This window comes from Cryptotermes secundus, unplaced genomic scaffold (assembly GCF_002891405.2).
Source record: "Cryptotermes secundus unplaced genomic scaffold, Csec_1.0 scaffold174, whole genome shotgun sequence".
NCBI lineage: Eukaryota > Metazoa > Arthropoda > Insecta > Blattodea > Kalotermitidae > Cryptotermes > Cryptotermes secundus.
The window spans coordinates 286257-302079 of NW_019734351.1; the positions used below are offsets into that span (position 1 = coordinate 286257).

General features: G+C 39.4%; 1 protein-coding gene across 3 annotated transcripts in view; it reads right to left on the bottom strand.

Moving 5' to 3' along the window:
* The window catches only part of LOC111868764, a 149720-nt gene that overhangs the window by 23554 nt on the left and 110343 nt on the right, over nt 1–15823 (bottom strand). For 2 of the 3 annotated variants that reach the window (XM_023859716.2, XM_023859715.2), the window contains exons 4-5: nt 13297–13385; nt 3682–3848 (exon numbers count right to left, since the gene is read on the bottom strand). Coding sequence is in view for 1 of the 3 variants with exons in the window: in XM_023859717.1 (XP_023715485.1) it covers nt 13297–13369 (73 nt within the window). In the remaining 2 variants the exon portion in view is untranslated. The remainder of the gene's footprint in view (nt 1–3681; nt 3849–13296; nt 13386–15823) is intronic. The other variant, XM_023859717.1, reaches the window with a different exon arrangement.

A 15823-nucleotide genomic window follows, 5' to 3' on the forward strand; every position in this document is an offset into this window, starting at 1 on the left:
AGGAACCAAATACATTAGACTACTTCTGTCTGTTGTTTTTTGAGTATCTACCGCGTTTCTCGCACTGAGGGAGAACATAGTGATTGAGGGACACAACAGACCATGTGCCTTCTCTGCCCTCCCCCCCACCCATCTGAGGACGGAAACAGATGCAGTTTCCGAAACGTTGTGTTTTATGGATTCTAGAACACCGGACAATGGACAAAGTCCAGATATCCAGTAATTCTGGGTGTTATGCACCATCGTCGAAACCCCTTACAATCTACTGAACATACAGAGTGTTTGAGAAAAGGGCACTCGGCTGTATTTGGAACTAGTAGAAGAGGTAATGTAACTGGAAGTTGGAGGAAAACTAATAGAGACAAGCTTCATAATTTGAGCTAATCGTCAAGTATTATTTTTTTTTACTTTCGGTCCCACTTGTGGGCACAGGGCTGATTTCTCAGTTTCATTGATCGTTTTTACAGACGGTAGGACTCCTTGAACGGGTGATCAGCTCATCGCAAAGCCTCTACCTTAACACAGGACAACAAAAACACAGAATAAATGCATACACACACCAAACATCCATGCCTTGTGTGGAATTGGAACCCATGATCCTGGCTTCCGAGCGAGCGAAGACAGTACATGCCTTAGACCGCTGGGTTACCGTGACCGGACTCAAGTGTTATTAAGATGATCGAATTAAGGACGATACTTGAGTGGACCATGTAGCATATAACACTTGAGAAATTTGACAGACTATCAACAGTAGTGGGAATTTTGAGGTCCATCCCTCATATATCCTCAATCGAAACAGAACATACAAACAAACAATATTATGAACAACAGAACAAATATAAATTATCCTTCACAAGAGATACAGAGGATACGATTCTAGTCTTCGTAGAATTCCTTATACGGTTAGGTAAATCTAGAACCAAAATTTCTCATATATTCTAGATATATATTGTCCTCATAACAATGCATCATACTCGAAGAGATCTAATGGTATTGCTTACAGGAGATGCTGGATTCGAATTTCGGCAGGAATACCAGTTATTCTGACTGACGTTTCTCTTGCTTTCCTGTACCTCTAAATAGGTTGCGGGGCACTACCTCGAGTATTATTTTTTTATTGCTAGTGGGGTGGGACTAAGTCCCTTGTACTGCGGCCACTTCTGGCCTATTGTCCCAGCCCCAGATGAGAGGTGAGGGTGATTGTGGAGCAAGTGGTGGAATGAAGATTGGCAGGGGAAACCGAAATACTCGGAGAAAACCTACCCCAGCGCCACTTTGTCCGCAACAAATCCCACTTGACCAGACCCCGGGATCGAACCCGGGTCGCCGCGGTGGGAAGCCAGCGACTAACCGCTTCAGCTATGGCGCGGTCCTCGTACCTCGAGTAAGTGACGACCGCTTTCTCGCAAATCCTACCCATTTCATCCGACGCTATAAACAGTCTCCACAATGAAAGCGTCTTCAGTTAACCAACAAAAGAAAACCCACTGTACAAGTAAGAAACTTCTTAATATAGTATTTTCTTTATAAAATACGCATTTAGCCTCCTTTGGTCAGAACCAGTCTTCAGCAACTATAAGAATAAGAGGTGAATAGTTCGTGTTTACAGTAACATAAAATAATATCATACTACCGAAAATAAATTACAAGTCTGTGTGTCTCAGAAGAAAGGCAAGCAAGAATGAAGCATGAGAGAGAGGAAAGCCCGGAACATCTACAAGATGTTCGTCACAATTGACTAATTTCATTTGTTTTGATCTCATCCCGGCGTCCATGGAGTCCCTCACACTCTTCTATAATTGTCAATGCTCACAGAATATCGTATTACCTTGTTTCAAAGTGATTTCGTCATCCAGATTTTCTTTCGTTCAATTTTTAGAGTAGTTTCCTTTACCTTTCCGCAAGCCCTCGGGAGTACAATGATGCTCCACATGAGGGCATTAATTTAATACATTTTAATACATAATGTATTTTTATTAATGACTTATGTGCCATTTTTTTTTCTTTCAAAATTCGTCTGCTGATGATCTGAAAATTTTTCGTATCATAAAGTCTGCTGAAGATCATAAATTACTACATTGTGATATAAAGTACGAAAAATGATGCACTGAAATTATATGAAAATTAATGTCCTTAATTATAAACAGACTTATTTATTCATTTTAATTACTATTGTGCTGATGTTTCAGTCATACGTCATTATTGTGAAAAAGATCGTAGTGTCACAAAGCCAACTGTCTCACGGTGACTGATGAACTGCGTTTCCTAGGACTTATTCTTTTGAGTACATATATTTTTTCTTCTTTCTATAGGCAAACTCTTATTGCTTTAATTCGGCCAAATACTGAACATGTTTCTTGGAATAACCTTACTTTGGCGGATTATACATCGTAATTGTCTGAAAAATATAGAAAGAAAGTTAGAAAATTTATGCTACAATCAATTTGCTTCGTCCAGTTTCCCTCGCAATTATAATTCAATTTTGGATTGTTTAAATTTCAAAACACTATATTCTATACGAAGTCTTAATGCTTTATTTATTGTTAACATTTACAAGAGCAAAATCTGCTGTCGTTCTATTATGGATTTTCTTGTTCTCCATATACCCCTTAAGTAAATTAGAGATCTTTCCGCTTTCAATTTGGATAATGTCTAAAAATTAGCCGTTCTCCACGGTATGCCACACATGCAAATAACATCTACAGTTCTCTGAACACTTGTAATAAGCACACGATTTCCATAAGGATAACTTCTCATTTCTTAAATCCTATTAATTTTATGGTTGGGAGCCACGATAGCGCAGTCGGCATAGCTACTGGCTACGGGCTGGGTTACCGAGGGGTCGTAGTTCGGGTCCCGGTCGTCCAGACTGGCTCTGGGGTCCAGCAAACCTCCTATCAATGGGTATAGGGGGCGCTTAACCCGGGGTTAAAGCAGCAGGGGCGTGAAGCTGACCAATTGCCTCTAACTAGTGCAGAGGTAAAAAAAAATATGGATTTCTTTACCCACAACCCCATACGCCTTCATGGCATAGTGCTTAATTAGTTAAGTAGAAGAACAACACTCCTTTAGAATAGGCTACGAACGTTTCATACAAACTACAACACAAAATTTTCCGTTAGAACCACAATTGACGGAAACTCTGCAATCCTTTATAAATTAACGATTCAGCTAAAAGTTATAGGGTTTGCTTAATCAAATATGAAAGGCTGCTCATGCAGAAAAAAATTAAATTTCAGGCAACAGGGAAATACTCATAAAAGTAAACAAAGAGAGTAACTTATTTCAACCGTCTTCCAGTGCATACACTCATCTATCTCCTCCTCTCTCTCGCACTACATGTTTCGGCACAAAAGTGCCATCTTCAGGTGCTTATTCGATTTACGCTAAACTAGTTCATTGCATGCCTTGTCGTCTTCATATTAAGATAACTAAAATATATATTTATCATATATATTGATATATGTTAAATGTTAAAAATATTAAAATTGTTCAAGATTTTTCATCTCTACGTCGTATCTCACTACGCAAGTCACCTATCCTCTTCTGTCNGAAACATTTAGTGCGAGAGAGAGGAGGAGAGAGATAAGTGTATGCACTGGAAGACGGTTGAAATAAGTCATGGACTTAAATCAGTGCAACAGGACGCTAAAATATAACATTATTAAGAGAGTAACTTACCTTGATGTTTTAGCCTGTCTAGGCTATGAAAGAGAATCCTGAAGCGTTGGTCCCCCGTTTAGGTACAGGTGTGTGTGAAGATCGTCTCAGAAGAGCTTCTGCCGGTAGAGAGATGTCTTGTTTCTTATCTTTGCAATTCGCTGCTAATTTCTGTCTTCATATATCCTCTAAAATTTCAGATAGTGGAAATAAAGCGTATAATTCTTTCTTCCCTGAAAAGTCTATTCTAAGATAAGATGTGCGTATGTTCTCTAAACGCTGTATCTACACACTAATATCCTTCAGCACATTCTCAAAATAATCCCTGTCTCTCTCGATACCCAGTTGTTTTTCTTCTGTGTTCCACCTATAGATCAGGCATCCTGCATCACACAGTTATTGGATAATACAGTAAATCACAAAACTGTTTCAGACACTTGTAAAATAACTGTGAATCTGTTTCAATTGAATTCCTCGTTTACACACCACGTCATGTATTCCACTCTCGTATTTGTTTATTCCATTAAACTATCGTGGTTAAGGCGAGAGTGGTTCGGAGGAAGTAATTGTTATGCCGGAAACTCTGTGCTCTGTCAGCTACTGCTGTATTAATTTGTAGAAAAGGATAACACGCGAGAGTTGGGCGTTGTGCTTATTCTGCTTCAGCTTAGTTTAATTTAGAGTCTCGTATTAAATGCAATTGGCTTGCTTATGAATGCTGTTGTTTAGGGTTTATGCAGGAAGTAAATTTTGGCAGGTCTTCACTATAATTTTCATTTGAAAACAAATCAGTACTTGAAAGATGAATCCGAAGTAAATATTCGTAATATTTTGTAGTGACAGTTCACAAAGCCTTTATATTTTATTCACCACTCGTTAGGAAGATATATTAATCTTTGGAGAATGAAAATACCGTTTCAAAATATTGCGTCACTTAATGATTCACTTTTGAAATACAAAAACCAGTTATAATTTCCACGCGTCCTGTTTACTTATTTGAACCAAACTCCTGATTCTTCGTGGAGCTTTTCACTTCTAAACTCCGTTTTAGTTCACGTTATTTCTTAATGAAACTGGAGACAAAATCGGATACCGCAACCATCCTGATTCTGAAAGTAATGTTGCACAGGGATCTGGTCGGGACCCTGCTAGCTGGGTTTGTTGTCAGCAGGAGACACAGGAAGTTGGCTGTGCTTCCTCGTGCCAATGCTGCGCAGTCTATTGATCTGATTTCGCTGAGGTGAGGCTGAAACACTGGGGTATGCACCGGGGAGGGGAGTTGGCTCCGCGAAGTGTTAAGGAAGGGTAATGTTTCTGTTTTGTGTGTTCTACCCTGTGAAACTTACCTGTTCATGGGATAAAGTTGCGAATGTTTATGGCCGCGGAAAAGGGAACTCATATTAAATATGTCTTTTTAATTCTCCTAACAGAGAATTTATTACGATTTAATCTTCGTTATGAAGAAACTTCTAAAATTTGAAGCATGAAAATCACGTAAATAATATTTAAAATTCGCTTTCTCTCTCTCACGAAACACACCATGTTTCTACTAACACAGATTAATGCTGTGCACAGATGTAATCACCGTTACTTCTGAGAATCGTACGAAACACACAATTACATTCTGTGGAAAAAAAAAACGCAGAACTTTTGCTTACTAAAGCGGTACATACAGTAGAGTTACTACTATGTTTCAAAGGGTTGAAACGTATATTTTATGCCATACACCCTTACAATTTGAACTCATCATATGCTGCATTATATGACAGCGATTTTTAGCCTCTGTTTGCCTAGGATCTGCTTGTTACCTGCTTCAGGCTAGTTTTTTGCTTGGCTCATTTTTTTACTTTGAAGTTGGAGGTGATATATTCCTCCGAAACGTCGGTACTGCGAAGGGGACGGTATGTCATTTCGACGTGAGGGATACCACTTCTGTACGCTCACTACCGTATCAATATTTTCACCCGCGTTTGCACATACTGAGAGAAATTGTCAGAGATCTGCTTCGATTAAGTTGCTGATTAAATTGTTAAGAAGAGCTACTCCCAGTATGCCAGTCCGACTTTAATTATTTCGAAACCCAACGGTGGCTATAGGATGGTCGTGAACTATATCTTCTTAAATAATTTAAGTAATTTTCGACGCATTCCCGATGCTAACACTCGAGCATGCCTTTGCTAACTTCCAAAATTCCTTTGCCGCTAAGAGCCATAAGGCTACTGACTTTTCTACTTCTTTCGGGCTTTTGAATTCACCAGGTTGCAATGAGTACAAGTGGGCTGTGGCTCAATCTCTCGGACACTCAATTCCTTGTTAGGAGAGCTTAACCAGAAATTCGTGTATAACTTTCTGGACGATTTAGATGTATATTCCATTTCCTCCTCTGAACATATCGAACACCCGAAAGAAATATTTATGAGGTTCGAGAAGGCGTGACAAGGTCCATTTGGCCGAACAAAAAATTTCTTTTTTGAGACACTCGTTTGCGGCTCATGGAGTCAAGGTCTTGCTTGAGCTAGGTGAGGCGATCAGGGATTTTCCAGGTCCCAAGAAACTTAAGGCGGTGCGTAGATTTCTGTGCATGGTTTGTTTTTATGATCGTTTTATAGAACGTTTTCCCCAGATTTCGGAAACACTTCATTTGCTGAAGCGTAAGAATGTTAGCTTCCTCTGTGGCGATAACTAGCAGACTGCATTTGAACAGCGTTAACTATGCCTTATCAACGCCCCCCGCATTGCAGATCCGGAATTCCTCTAGTAACTTTACTCTGGTTTGAGATTCGAATGATGTCGCCATTTCGGCAGTTCTTCATCAGATCAGAAGAAAGAAGAAGAGGACTTGGCACCTGTTGTCTCCCACCGAGAAGGCGTATTGTATTCACGAGAAAGAGTGCCTGTCTGTAGTGTATGGTTGCGAGAAATAACGTAGTTACAATGAACACAATGAGTTTTGCCTCCATACTGACAACCAAGCCCTGGCCTGGTGGTTACGACATGTTAACTATCTGCTGGGGCTTAAGTGGTAATTGTACGAATTAGAACTTCAAAGAGCTCCGAAGGGAATAAATGAGTTTTGGAAGATGGTCTTGTCTAAAGAGGCCCATACACGTACGAGCTCGGCGAGCTTGACTCGGGAGCCGGGATCGGATTAATTTCACCACAAACTCATGAGCTGACTCCGAACTTTGCGACCCACACACGGACGAGTTTGGCTCATTGGAACCCGAGCCAAGTCGGACTCGCGAGCCAGACTGGTATGTGTATGGGCCTCTTAATATGAGGAAGGCTCATGCCGTAGCAGCGGATATATGCAACGCCGTGAGAAGGCAGACGGTCCTTCAAGTCCTTTGGTTTTGGTCAGATATGCATATCCGAGTCCGAGCCTTCCCCTTACCGGAAGTGGACGATATACTACGAAGGCAAATCTAGAAGTCTTACCCCTATCTTTTCAGCCAAAATACTCCTACAAGCTCTAGGTCACTAGGAAACGTATTTATTTTGTTTAAAATGTCCTTATCAGCACAAAATGAGCACGAAACTGTTAAAAATAAGGTGCACTCTGAAACATAAAATGTCAACTCCTAAATGCCAACAGTTAAAAGGGAATGCAAACATCCTCTGTCTCTCTAAATATAAGGGTGTGCACATTTTCATTCGGTCCTGGTCCCACCTGTTCAGAAGATCAAGATTGCGTTAAGTAGGTGGGACATGCTCTCTATGATCACGCCATTCCATCAGCATGCGCTACAGATATTAAAGGCCTTTTGTCCGCCCTGTGTAACAAAACTGCCCTTAAATATGAATGAGCGAATAAGTAGCAGCCATTCTTCAGCTTTGTGTTCAAATCCAGTTCTTATACCAGTCTACACAAAGGGAATGCTACATATTCTTAAAAACATGCAATTTCTGTTTTCTCTTTCTAAATATGGATATCTGATATCTTCAGCCAGCAAATTCCACTGCTGCATCCTCGAGCCCAAAAGTGTCTGCTTGTTGCTCTGATGGACTTGTTACTGAGGACACTGTTCTGCACAACTCTGTGGAATGTAATGTGGACTGAACATGTTTATGGGACATCCAAATAGTCCTCTTTTTATCAATTGAGAAAATAAATTTTGTTCCTACTATATGATCATAAAGATCAGGAAGATCTTCTCCATATGACACTGGTTTCGTTTCAAAAGGAATATTTCTATATCATGTTTTATTTTCTGTTTCTGGAAAAGATGAGAAAAATTTCCTAAGATGGACATATCAATCTTCAAGTTTGTTGGTTTCATCAAGCCACATCATGGGAACGGCAATAGATGTGCTCGTCTTCTTTCCTTTTATCCCTTCAAGCAAGTTTTTACAGAATTATATGCCGCATCATGTGATGTTCGGTTTTTATCTTGATCTCCCAGATGGCAACAAGAACGAAGATACTGGAATTGCTTTTTCATCCATTTGGCGTAGTTATTTTACATAAAATGTCCACAGAAATAGACTGGCGAATTTCACAGCCATGGTCATGTTTTGTCTCCATATTAATTGCATAATTGCATTAAAAGAAATCAAAAGCAATAAAATGAAAAGGACTTAAATATGTACATATTATATTTCAGCATCGTGTTTCATTGGGGCATCATTTTAAATTGTACGTTATTTTTCTATAATGCAACAAAGAAAATCATAAGACACTAAAATATATTTAATTCACTAAGAAGTGTTTGTTAAATACGTATTTTAAAACGTACATAGTTAATGACATGTTAAAATATTTAGCTCCGCCAGCATTCATTAAGCGACGCTTATTTTTGAACATATGTACGAAAGTCGTCGTGGTCTTTTTCAGAACTGTGATAAGATGTAGAGTTTGTGTGTTCAGATCTGGGATAATCAAATCAGACTTAACTCAGAAGTTAGTTCTACTGTACGTTACATAACCGTATTGATAATTCGTACGTATCTCAATTCCTTCTATACAAATGGGAGACATAACTGGAATATTTATATTTTTAAACAAAAAATAGTGTCCCGTGAAAGTTTACATGCTCCTCCGTTCTTAAGGGTTGAAACTCTTATTTGGTGTGGAATTAGCAGATCATTGTAGACACCTGTTATAATTTTTATCTGTAGTCCTATATTTAAGAAATTTAACAAGGCTGCTGCATTTATGGGTCTCAATTGTCATTGCTGTGTTTCAATCGGTCCCGATATACCAGAATCCCCTTGCTTATTTTGTCAGTTATGTTTAAAATCTCTGTTAATATACACTCGTCGATTTGATTCAGATTTTTTTTTTTAATCTACAATTAAAATTTAAAATTTTTAAATTTAAATTACAGGGACACTTGCTCTATGTCTACATGTGCTGCAGCGGCTACTTCTTGCTTTCGGCACCGTTCACGTATTCTGTGCAGGTTCCCTCTGTGCGTGCCGCTGTTTATCTTTAATACGTTTGCTCAAAAAGATAAATAGCGGCACGCACAGAGGGAACGTGCACAGAATACGTGAACGGTGCCGAAACAAGAAGTAGCCGCTGCAGCACATGTAGACATACAGCAGGTGCCCCTGTGATTTAAATTTTAAAATTTTAAATTTTAATTGTAGATTTAAAAAAAAATCTGAATCAAATCGACGAGTGTATATTAACAGAGATTNTTAATCTACAATTAAAATTTAAAATTTTTAAATTTAAATTACAGGGATACCTGCTCTATGTCTACATGTGCTGCAGCGGCTACTTCTTGCTTTCGGCACCGTTCACGTATTCTGTGCAGGTTCCCTCTGTGCGTGCCGCTGTTTATCTTTAATACGTTTGCTCAAAAAGATAAATAGCGGCACGCACAGAGGGAACGTGCACAGAATACGTGAACGGTGCCGAAACAAGAAGTAGCCGCTGCAGCACATGTAGACATACAGCAGGTGCCCCTGTGATTTAAATTTTAAAATTTTAAATTTTAATTGTAGATTTAAAAAAAAATCTGAATCAAATCGACGAGTGTATATTAACAGAGATTTTAAACATAACTGACAAAATCAGCAAGGGGATTCTGGTATATCGGGACCGACTGAAACGCAGCAATGACAATTGAGAAAGCTGGCGTTTTTAAATTTTAAATTACATGCAGTGTGACAGCTACGTAAGTGAAATACACCTGATGATGGCCAGTTACAGCCGAAACATGTAGTGTAAAACAAGAAAGGCAAAGAAATACAATAAATTGTTGCATTTACGACGGTATTTATATTATAAATCCTTTAAGTCAATTAGTACATTACAATGATTCTTGTTGGTTATTTAACATCGTTGTCCGTATCTAGATTACATAGCGTTGAATGGGGCGTTGGTTGATGAATTATGAATTGCAGACATTCGGAAGGAAGCAGTCACAGTCTAATCAAGGCAGTATGCCGGAATTTGCCTGAAGGGACTGAGGAAGACCACAACATTCTCAGTCAGACAGGCTTCCAGGATTCCAAGTTTGGAGCGTTACCGCTACACCAGTCTGTTCAGTCATTTACTTACTTACTCATGGAGCTGAGCCCCTCTTGAGGAGAAGCCAAATCTGCAGCTACTCGAGCATTTCCCAGCAGTTTATGGAACCCGAAGGTTTATTACCGTGTTCACAAGAGCCCTCCACCGGTCCCTATCCTGAGCCAGATCAATCCAATCCATACTATTCCGTCCTATCTCTCTAAGATCCATTTTAATATTGTACACCCACCTATTCTTTGGTCTTCCCAGTGGTCTCTTTCCTTCTGACTTCCCAAGTAATATCCTTTACGCATTCCTCGTCTCCTTCATTCGTGCTACATGCCCTGACCACCTCATCATCCTTCACTTGAGCATTCTAATCATGCTTGGAGAAGAGTACAAGTTATGAAGCTCCTCATTGTGCAGTTTTCTCCAACATCTCGTCACTTCATCTTTTTTCGGTCCAAATATTCTCCTCAACACCCTGTTCTCAAACACTATCAGTCTATGTTCCTCCCTTATTGTCAGAGACCAAGTTGCACACCCATACAGAACCACAGGCAAAATTATAATTTTGTATATTCTAATATTTATGTTTTTGGACAGCAGACGAGAAGACGAAAGGTTCTAGACCTAGTGGTAGCAAGCATTACCCGAGTTCAATCTCCTCTTAATTTCCTCTTCAATCATCTGTTCTGTCATTAAAACATAGAAAATATTTTTTTGAAACTTATCATTTTCGTTGTAATGGAGTGATCTGGTTACTGCAAGCATGACACTAAAGACTTTGCACTATTTGCCTAATCCTTGAAAGTGTTCACAATTGATTTCACCTTCGAGTCCAAAGTGTATTATTTTTAAAATTTTCAGGCCATCAAAAATGCATTAAGCAGTGTTATATTTTGCATATTTTTCGGCGATCTACTTTCACAAAAGCATTTACGAACCTATGTTAAGTGGCTCTAATGTCGCTTCCAACTATAAGGTCTCGCAGTCTCCTTGATTTTGTTATATGTGCAAGGAAAGGTCGCTAGACTTTTATATCCAATTCCAAGCAAATCCGTCCACTTGTTCAAATTCGTGACACTGATTTGACCCATGGACATGATGGTATCTTAATCTAATGTTTCATTGTTAACAAGGAATACAGAAGTAGACTGAAATGTGTAATCAATACAGGGGTTCATAGATTTTCCACACTGGTTATTTGCATTTTGTATCTGAACGCTCTTAATTGTTGCAAGTAGATTTACCGAACATTTAAAAAATAATAAATACGCCTACAAATTCAAATATGGAACCGGGATAACTTAGTCCAGTGACTCCAGAACTTTTTCGGGTCACCGCCCCCCTTCGTTCCCCAAACTCATACCTAGTGCCCTCTGCATTACCCAATTAAAGCATTCTTCGGAACAGCTGTTTGCACAACCCACTACTGGACATAATAACAATAAACTAAGAGACCACGTTTAGTAAATACCTCACTGTTAGTAATTTCTTAACGTGATGGATGGGCTTGATGAACTGATACCAATCTCCCCATATCTGGTCTGAAGTCACTTCATTCATGGCTCAGAGGAGCCCACCTCCAGGACCTCGTACCGCACCCTTGCCGCTTAACGCCCCTTAGATAATTCCACCTCCCCAAGAAGGCGGTACAGTCCACTTTTGGAATCAATGGTTTCGTCGGTACTGCGACAAGGCAATGGGGTGGATGATCGAGGAATTTGACTTCGATTCCCGTTAGGGGTAAGAGATTTTCTGTTTTTATAGCGTTCAAACAGGCTGTGGGTTCTATCCAGGCTCCTATGCGACAGGTAACAGGGGCCAATTCCCCGGGGTGAGGCGGAGGGGCGCCAACCTGGTCACTTACCTCTGTCTAGTTCCGAGAATAGGGATGGTCTTCATGGTGTGGTGCTTATTTTATTAAGAACGGGGAAGTTTACCTTTATCTTTCATAACTTTAAATAATACCTGTATGTTTATACTCTTTCAAACTAAATTTCTTGCACCTAATATCAAAGGTTCTTAATGCCGCCACGTTTTGATTGCTGATTTAGAAACAATAATTAATATATAATTTGAAGGCATACTGACGATCTATATCCATACCGAATTTCATATGCCCGACTACAATAGTCCATTAATTATCATTATGAAACTGAAATCTGAATGTATAATTCATGCAGCCACCATTTTGTTGCCTTACATTTTACGAAAGAAAGCTCAACAGTAGTTGAGTGTTCTTCAAAAATACGTTACCATGCATAATTACAGAAACATGCAGTGAGTGTGACTAATTTCGCTCCAGTCTCGAAGGCTCGGCCGTCTTTCATGTTGGTGTTATTGACTTTAAGAAACAAAAAAATGTATATATACACTTTAGAATAGCCTCCAATGGAGTAATGTTCATACTAAAGTTCATCAAAATCCATCCGGAGTATTTCGAACTGAGACATGAGGACAAATATGGGTTCATGTACACCGTGCAGAGAACGAGTAATAGTTATGGTGCGCTATTTAATGATTGTACAATGGATGAAATGATATGAATAAGTAAACTTCTAGCTTCATCACGCAGGTTAATTTATCAGACAGCAGAAAGCGGGTCACGCTGACCTGAGCCATGTATTCCACTCACTTTTCAGGAGTTCAGTGACTGTTCACCATGGAAACGCCTAATATGGCGGGGCGTCAGGGAAGAGGAGGGAACTGTGATCATTACAGGGCATTGACCGACTTATTTTCACGACGCCAGGCGCCACGTGACATTAGCGCCCCTACAATAGATAGTACATCTCAAGTAACTGATGCCTGTAAATTACAATTACGTAATGCCATGTCATATGACTAAGGCAGACAGGTTTGGTGCAGTGGTCTGATCTTGCACTGCGGAGGTTCTGGGTTCAGAAATCGGCGGAGATACTGGGCATCCTGACTTAGATAAAAATATCCGGATTTTATCTCAATTAAGCCATGACTGCTTGCTTGTAAATCAATTCCAAGTTATTATTTATGAGAGCGCTGTAAAATAAATCGAAAAGAGAAACAGTCTGTTGAAATCCCCCTAATGAAATTATAGCTACTTTATGAAACTGTGTGAATGACATTCAACCATGTTAAGATGATTTTTAGATCCCAGACGGACTGTAAGCCCGCCTGCATAATCAACTTACCAAATGTATGTCTGTACGTTCCCCCAGACAGCAGCACCTGCAGAATCAGACCGGCTGAACGACTGCGCAGCATGCAGTGCGTCGCCAGTCTGTAACAAACAAATGAATTAGTATATTAATTATATAAAACACTTGACGTAAAAATACAATAAATCAGATTATATAAATTAGAAGTTATAGTATAAAACAAGAATAAAATTCTTAGATTCATGTTTTATATCATCGAATCAGTCGTTGGGTTTGTAATTTCGTTGCGTTCCCACGGACAAATTTAAATATTCTATATACATATATAATTTCTTTGTATAAAAATTGTATAGGAGGCTCGTAATGTAGATGTAGTAAATTAATGTTAATTGTTTAGTCGGTGCCTCATGTTACAAAGTATTGTCCGTTCTGTAGGGGATGTAAATTTATATAATTAATGGTACTGTATCCAATTTTACTAGTACTGCAGTTCAGTGGTGTATATATGTTAACCATGTATTTGCCTGATGATGGCTACTGATAGCAGAAACATGTAGCAGAGCCGAAACTAGGCACTGATCTTGATATTTGTTGTGTTGTGATGGTTGTATTAAAGAGGTTCTATATTCTAACACAACAGGATGCATGAAATGAAAAAAATAGTGCTATATTTAGGAATGTGACACCGTGTAGCTTTGCAGAAGTTTCCCAATGTTTCGGAGGGATGCACAGGGTGGAAGAGTAAGCGAAGTACGCAACAAGAAATGAAAGAACAAAATTAAGTGAAGTATTTCGAGACAATTCGCGATGTTCAAGGGAGTTTCAGCAGCATCCGACCCAAGAATGTTTATCGGAATTAAAGGTTCAGCAAAACTTGCTTGGTGAATAGTCCTTGTTGTGTATATATCCAGGCCGAAATGAAGATGCGCTCAGTTCTCTTACAAGGCCCAAATATAAGCCGAAAATATGATGGTGACCGCCTCCTTTTAGCAGCAATAAACCTGTTTGTGCGATTTTCACAAAAATTAAAGCAGCAGAAGGCCATGGGATTCCATGGGAAAGCCATCCATCGTTTCATGACTCAACTGGCTTCTCCTTGCAGAATGAAATTTGAAGTACAATTTCATATTTCATGGCGGTCACTTGCATTTTAAGATTATAACTTCGCCTACTGTAGGTACTCGCCGTCGTTAAGACCAGAATAACTTCAATACGGAGAAAAGAATAGGATAAAAAACTGGTTTCGGCTTGAACCCATTCATACAAGAGAAGTNAGAAATTCAATTGGTAACACTGAATGTTCTTCATCTATTTGTTTATGTTCTGCAGTGCTCCTGTAAGTGCATTAGCGTTTGTGTTGATGACTATGCAAACGAATTGGAAAGATGTGGACTTGTCTGATCTTGAAAGAGGACAGACGGTTGGTGCACGTTTAGCTGGGGCATCTCTAATAAAACTGACACATTATTAGTGTATCGAGAGCGAGAGTTTCTAACGTTTTGTCGGCATACATGAATCATGAGAAGAGGAACAGTGGGCGAAAATCAACATTGACAGAAAGAGATCGTCGTGCATTGAGAAGTATTGTTTGGAACTGTGCAGCACAGGTGACAGCAGGAGTGAATATTCATCTTGAAGACACTGTTTACACAAAAATTGTCAGACGTGAACTACACAAATCCAACATTCATGGTAGGGCTGCAGTTGCTAAACCTCTGATTAATGAAAGTAATGCTCAGATGCGTAAACGGTGGTGTCACGACCATAAAACCTGGACATCAAACAACTGCAAACGGTCACGTGATATGGTCAGATGAGTCGTCCTTCACGCTGTTCCCTACATCGGGAAAAGTTCACGTTTGGAGATCAACAAAGAAAGCGTCCAATCTGGAACACCTGGTTTCAACGGTGAAACACAGCGGATGTTCTCGGTAGCAGTGTCGCGGTGTTCTCTTGGTCCCAATATTACCCTTCATGGTCGAATTACTGCAATGGAGTAAGTGCAGAGTTTGAGTAATTAGGTGAGCCCCATAATCCTAACATTTTTCCGAACTACTCAGTTTTCCAAGACGACAGTTCCCCCATTCGCACACCTGGAACCGTTCAGTCACAATTCGAAGAGCATGAAGTTGAACTACATTATATTCACTGGTTAGCATAAAACCATATTTGAGTACCATTGAACTACTAAGGTTAGTTTTGGAGATAAGAGTGAGGAACAGGTTCCCATCTCCAACATCTCTAAAGCAAATTGAAAAAGTTCTCCAAGAAGAATGGTATAAAATTTCACTGGAGACTGTTCTAAACTTGTACGAGTCCATTCGAAGAAAGAGTGTGGCTGTATTAATAATAAAGAAATGTGTACAATATCTGTAGCGTTTCAATTATTTTGTTCAAACCCCTATGTCAACACTGCAGTGTCTCTCCAACCGTGTGCTTACATTCTTGAAAACCACGGCGACTGATAAGACAGACTGGTTGCTGGCGGAACCGTCGTCATTAATAGCATTCGCCAAGGCCTAAGTTACATGTAAACATATACAAATACATAATAACGCGT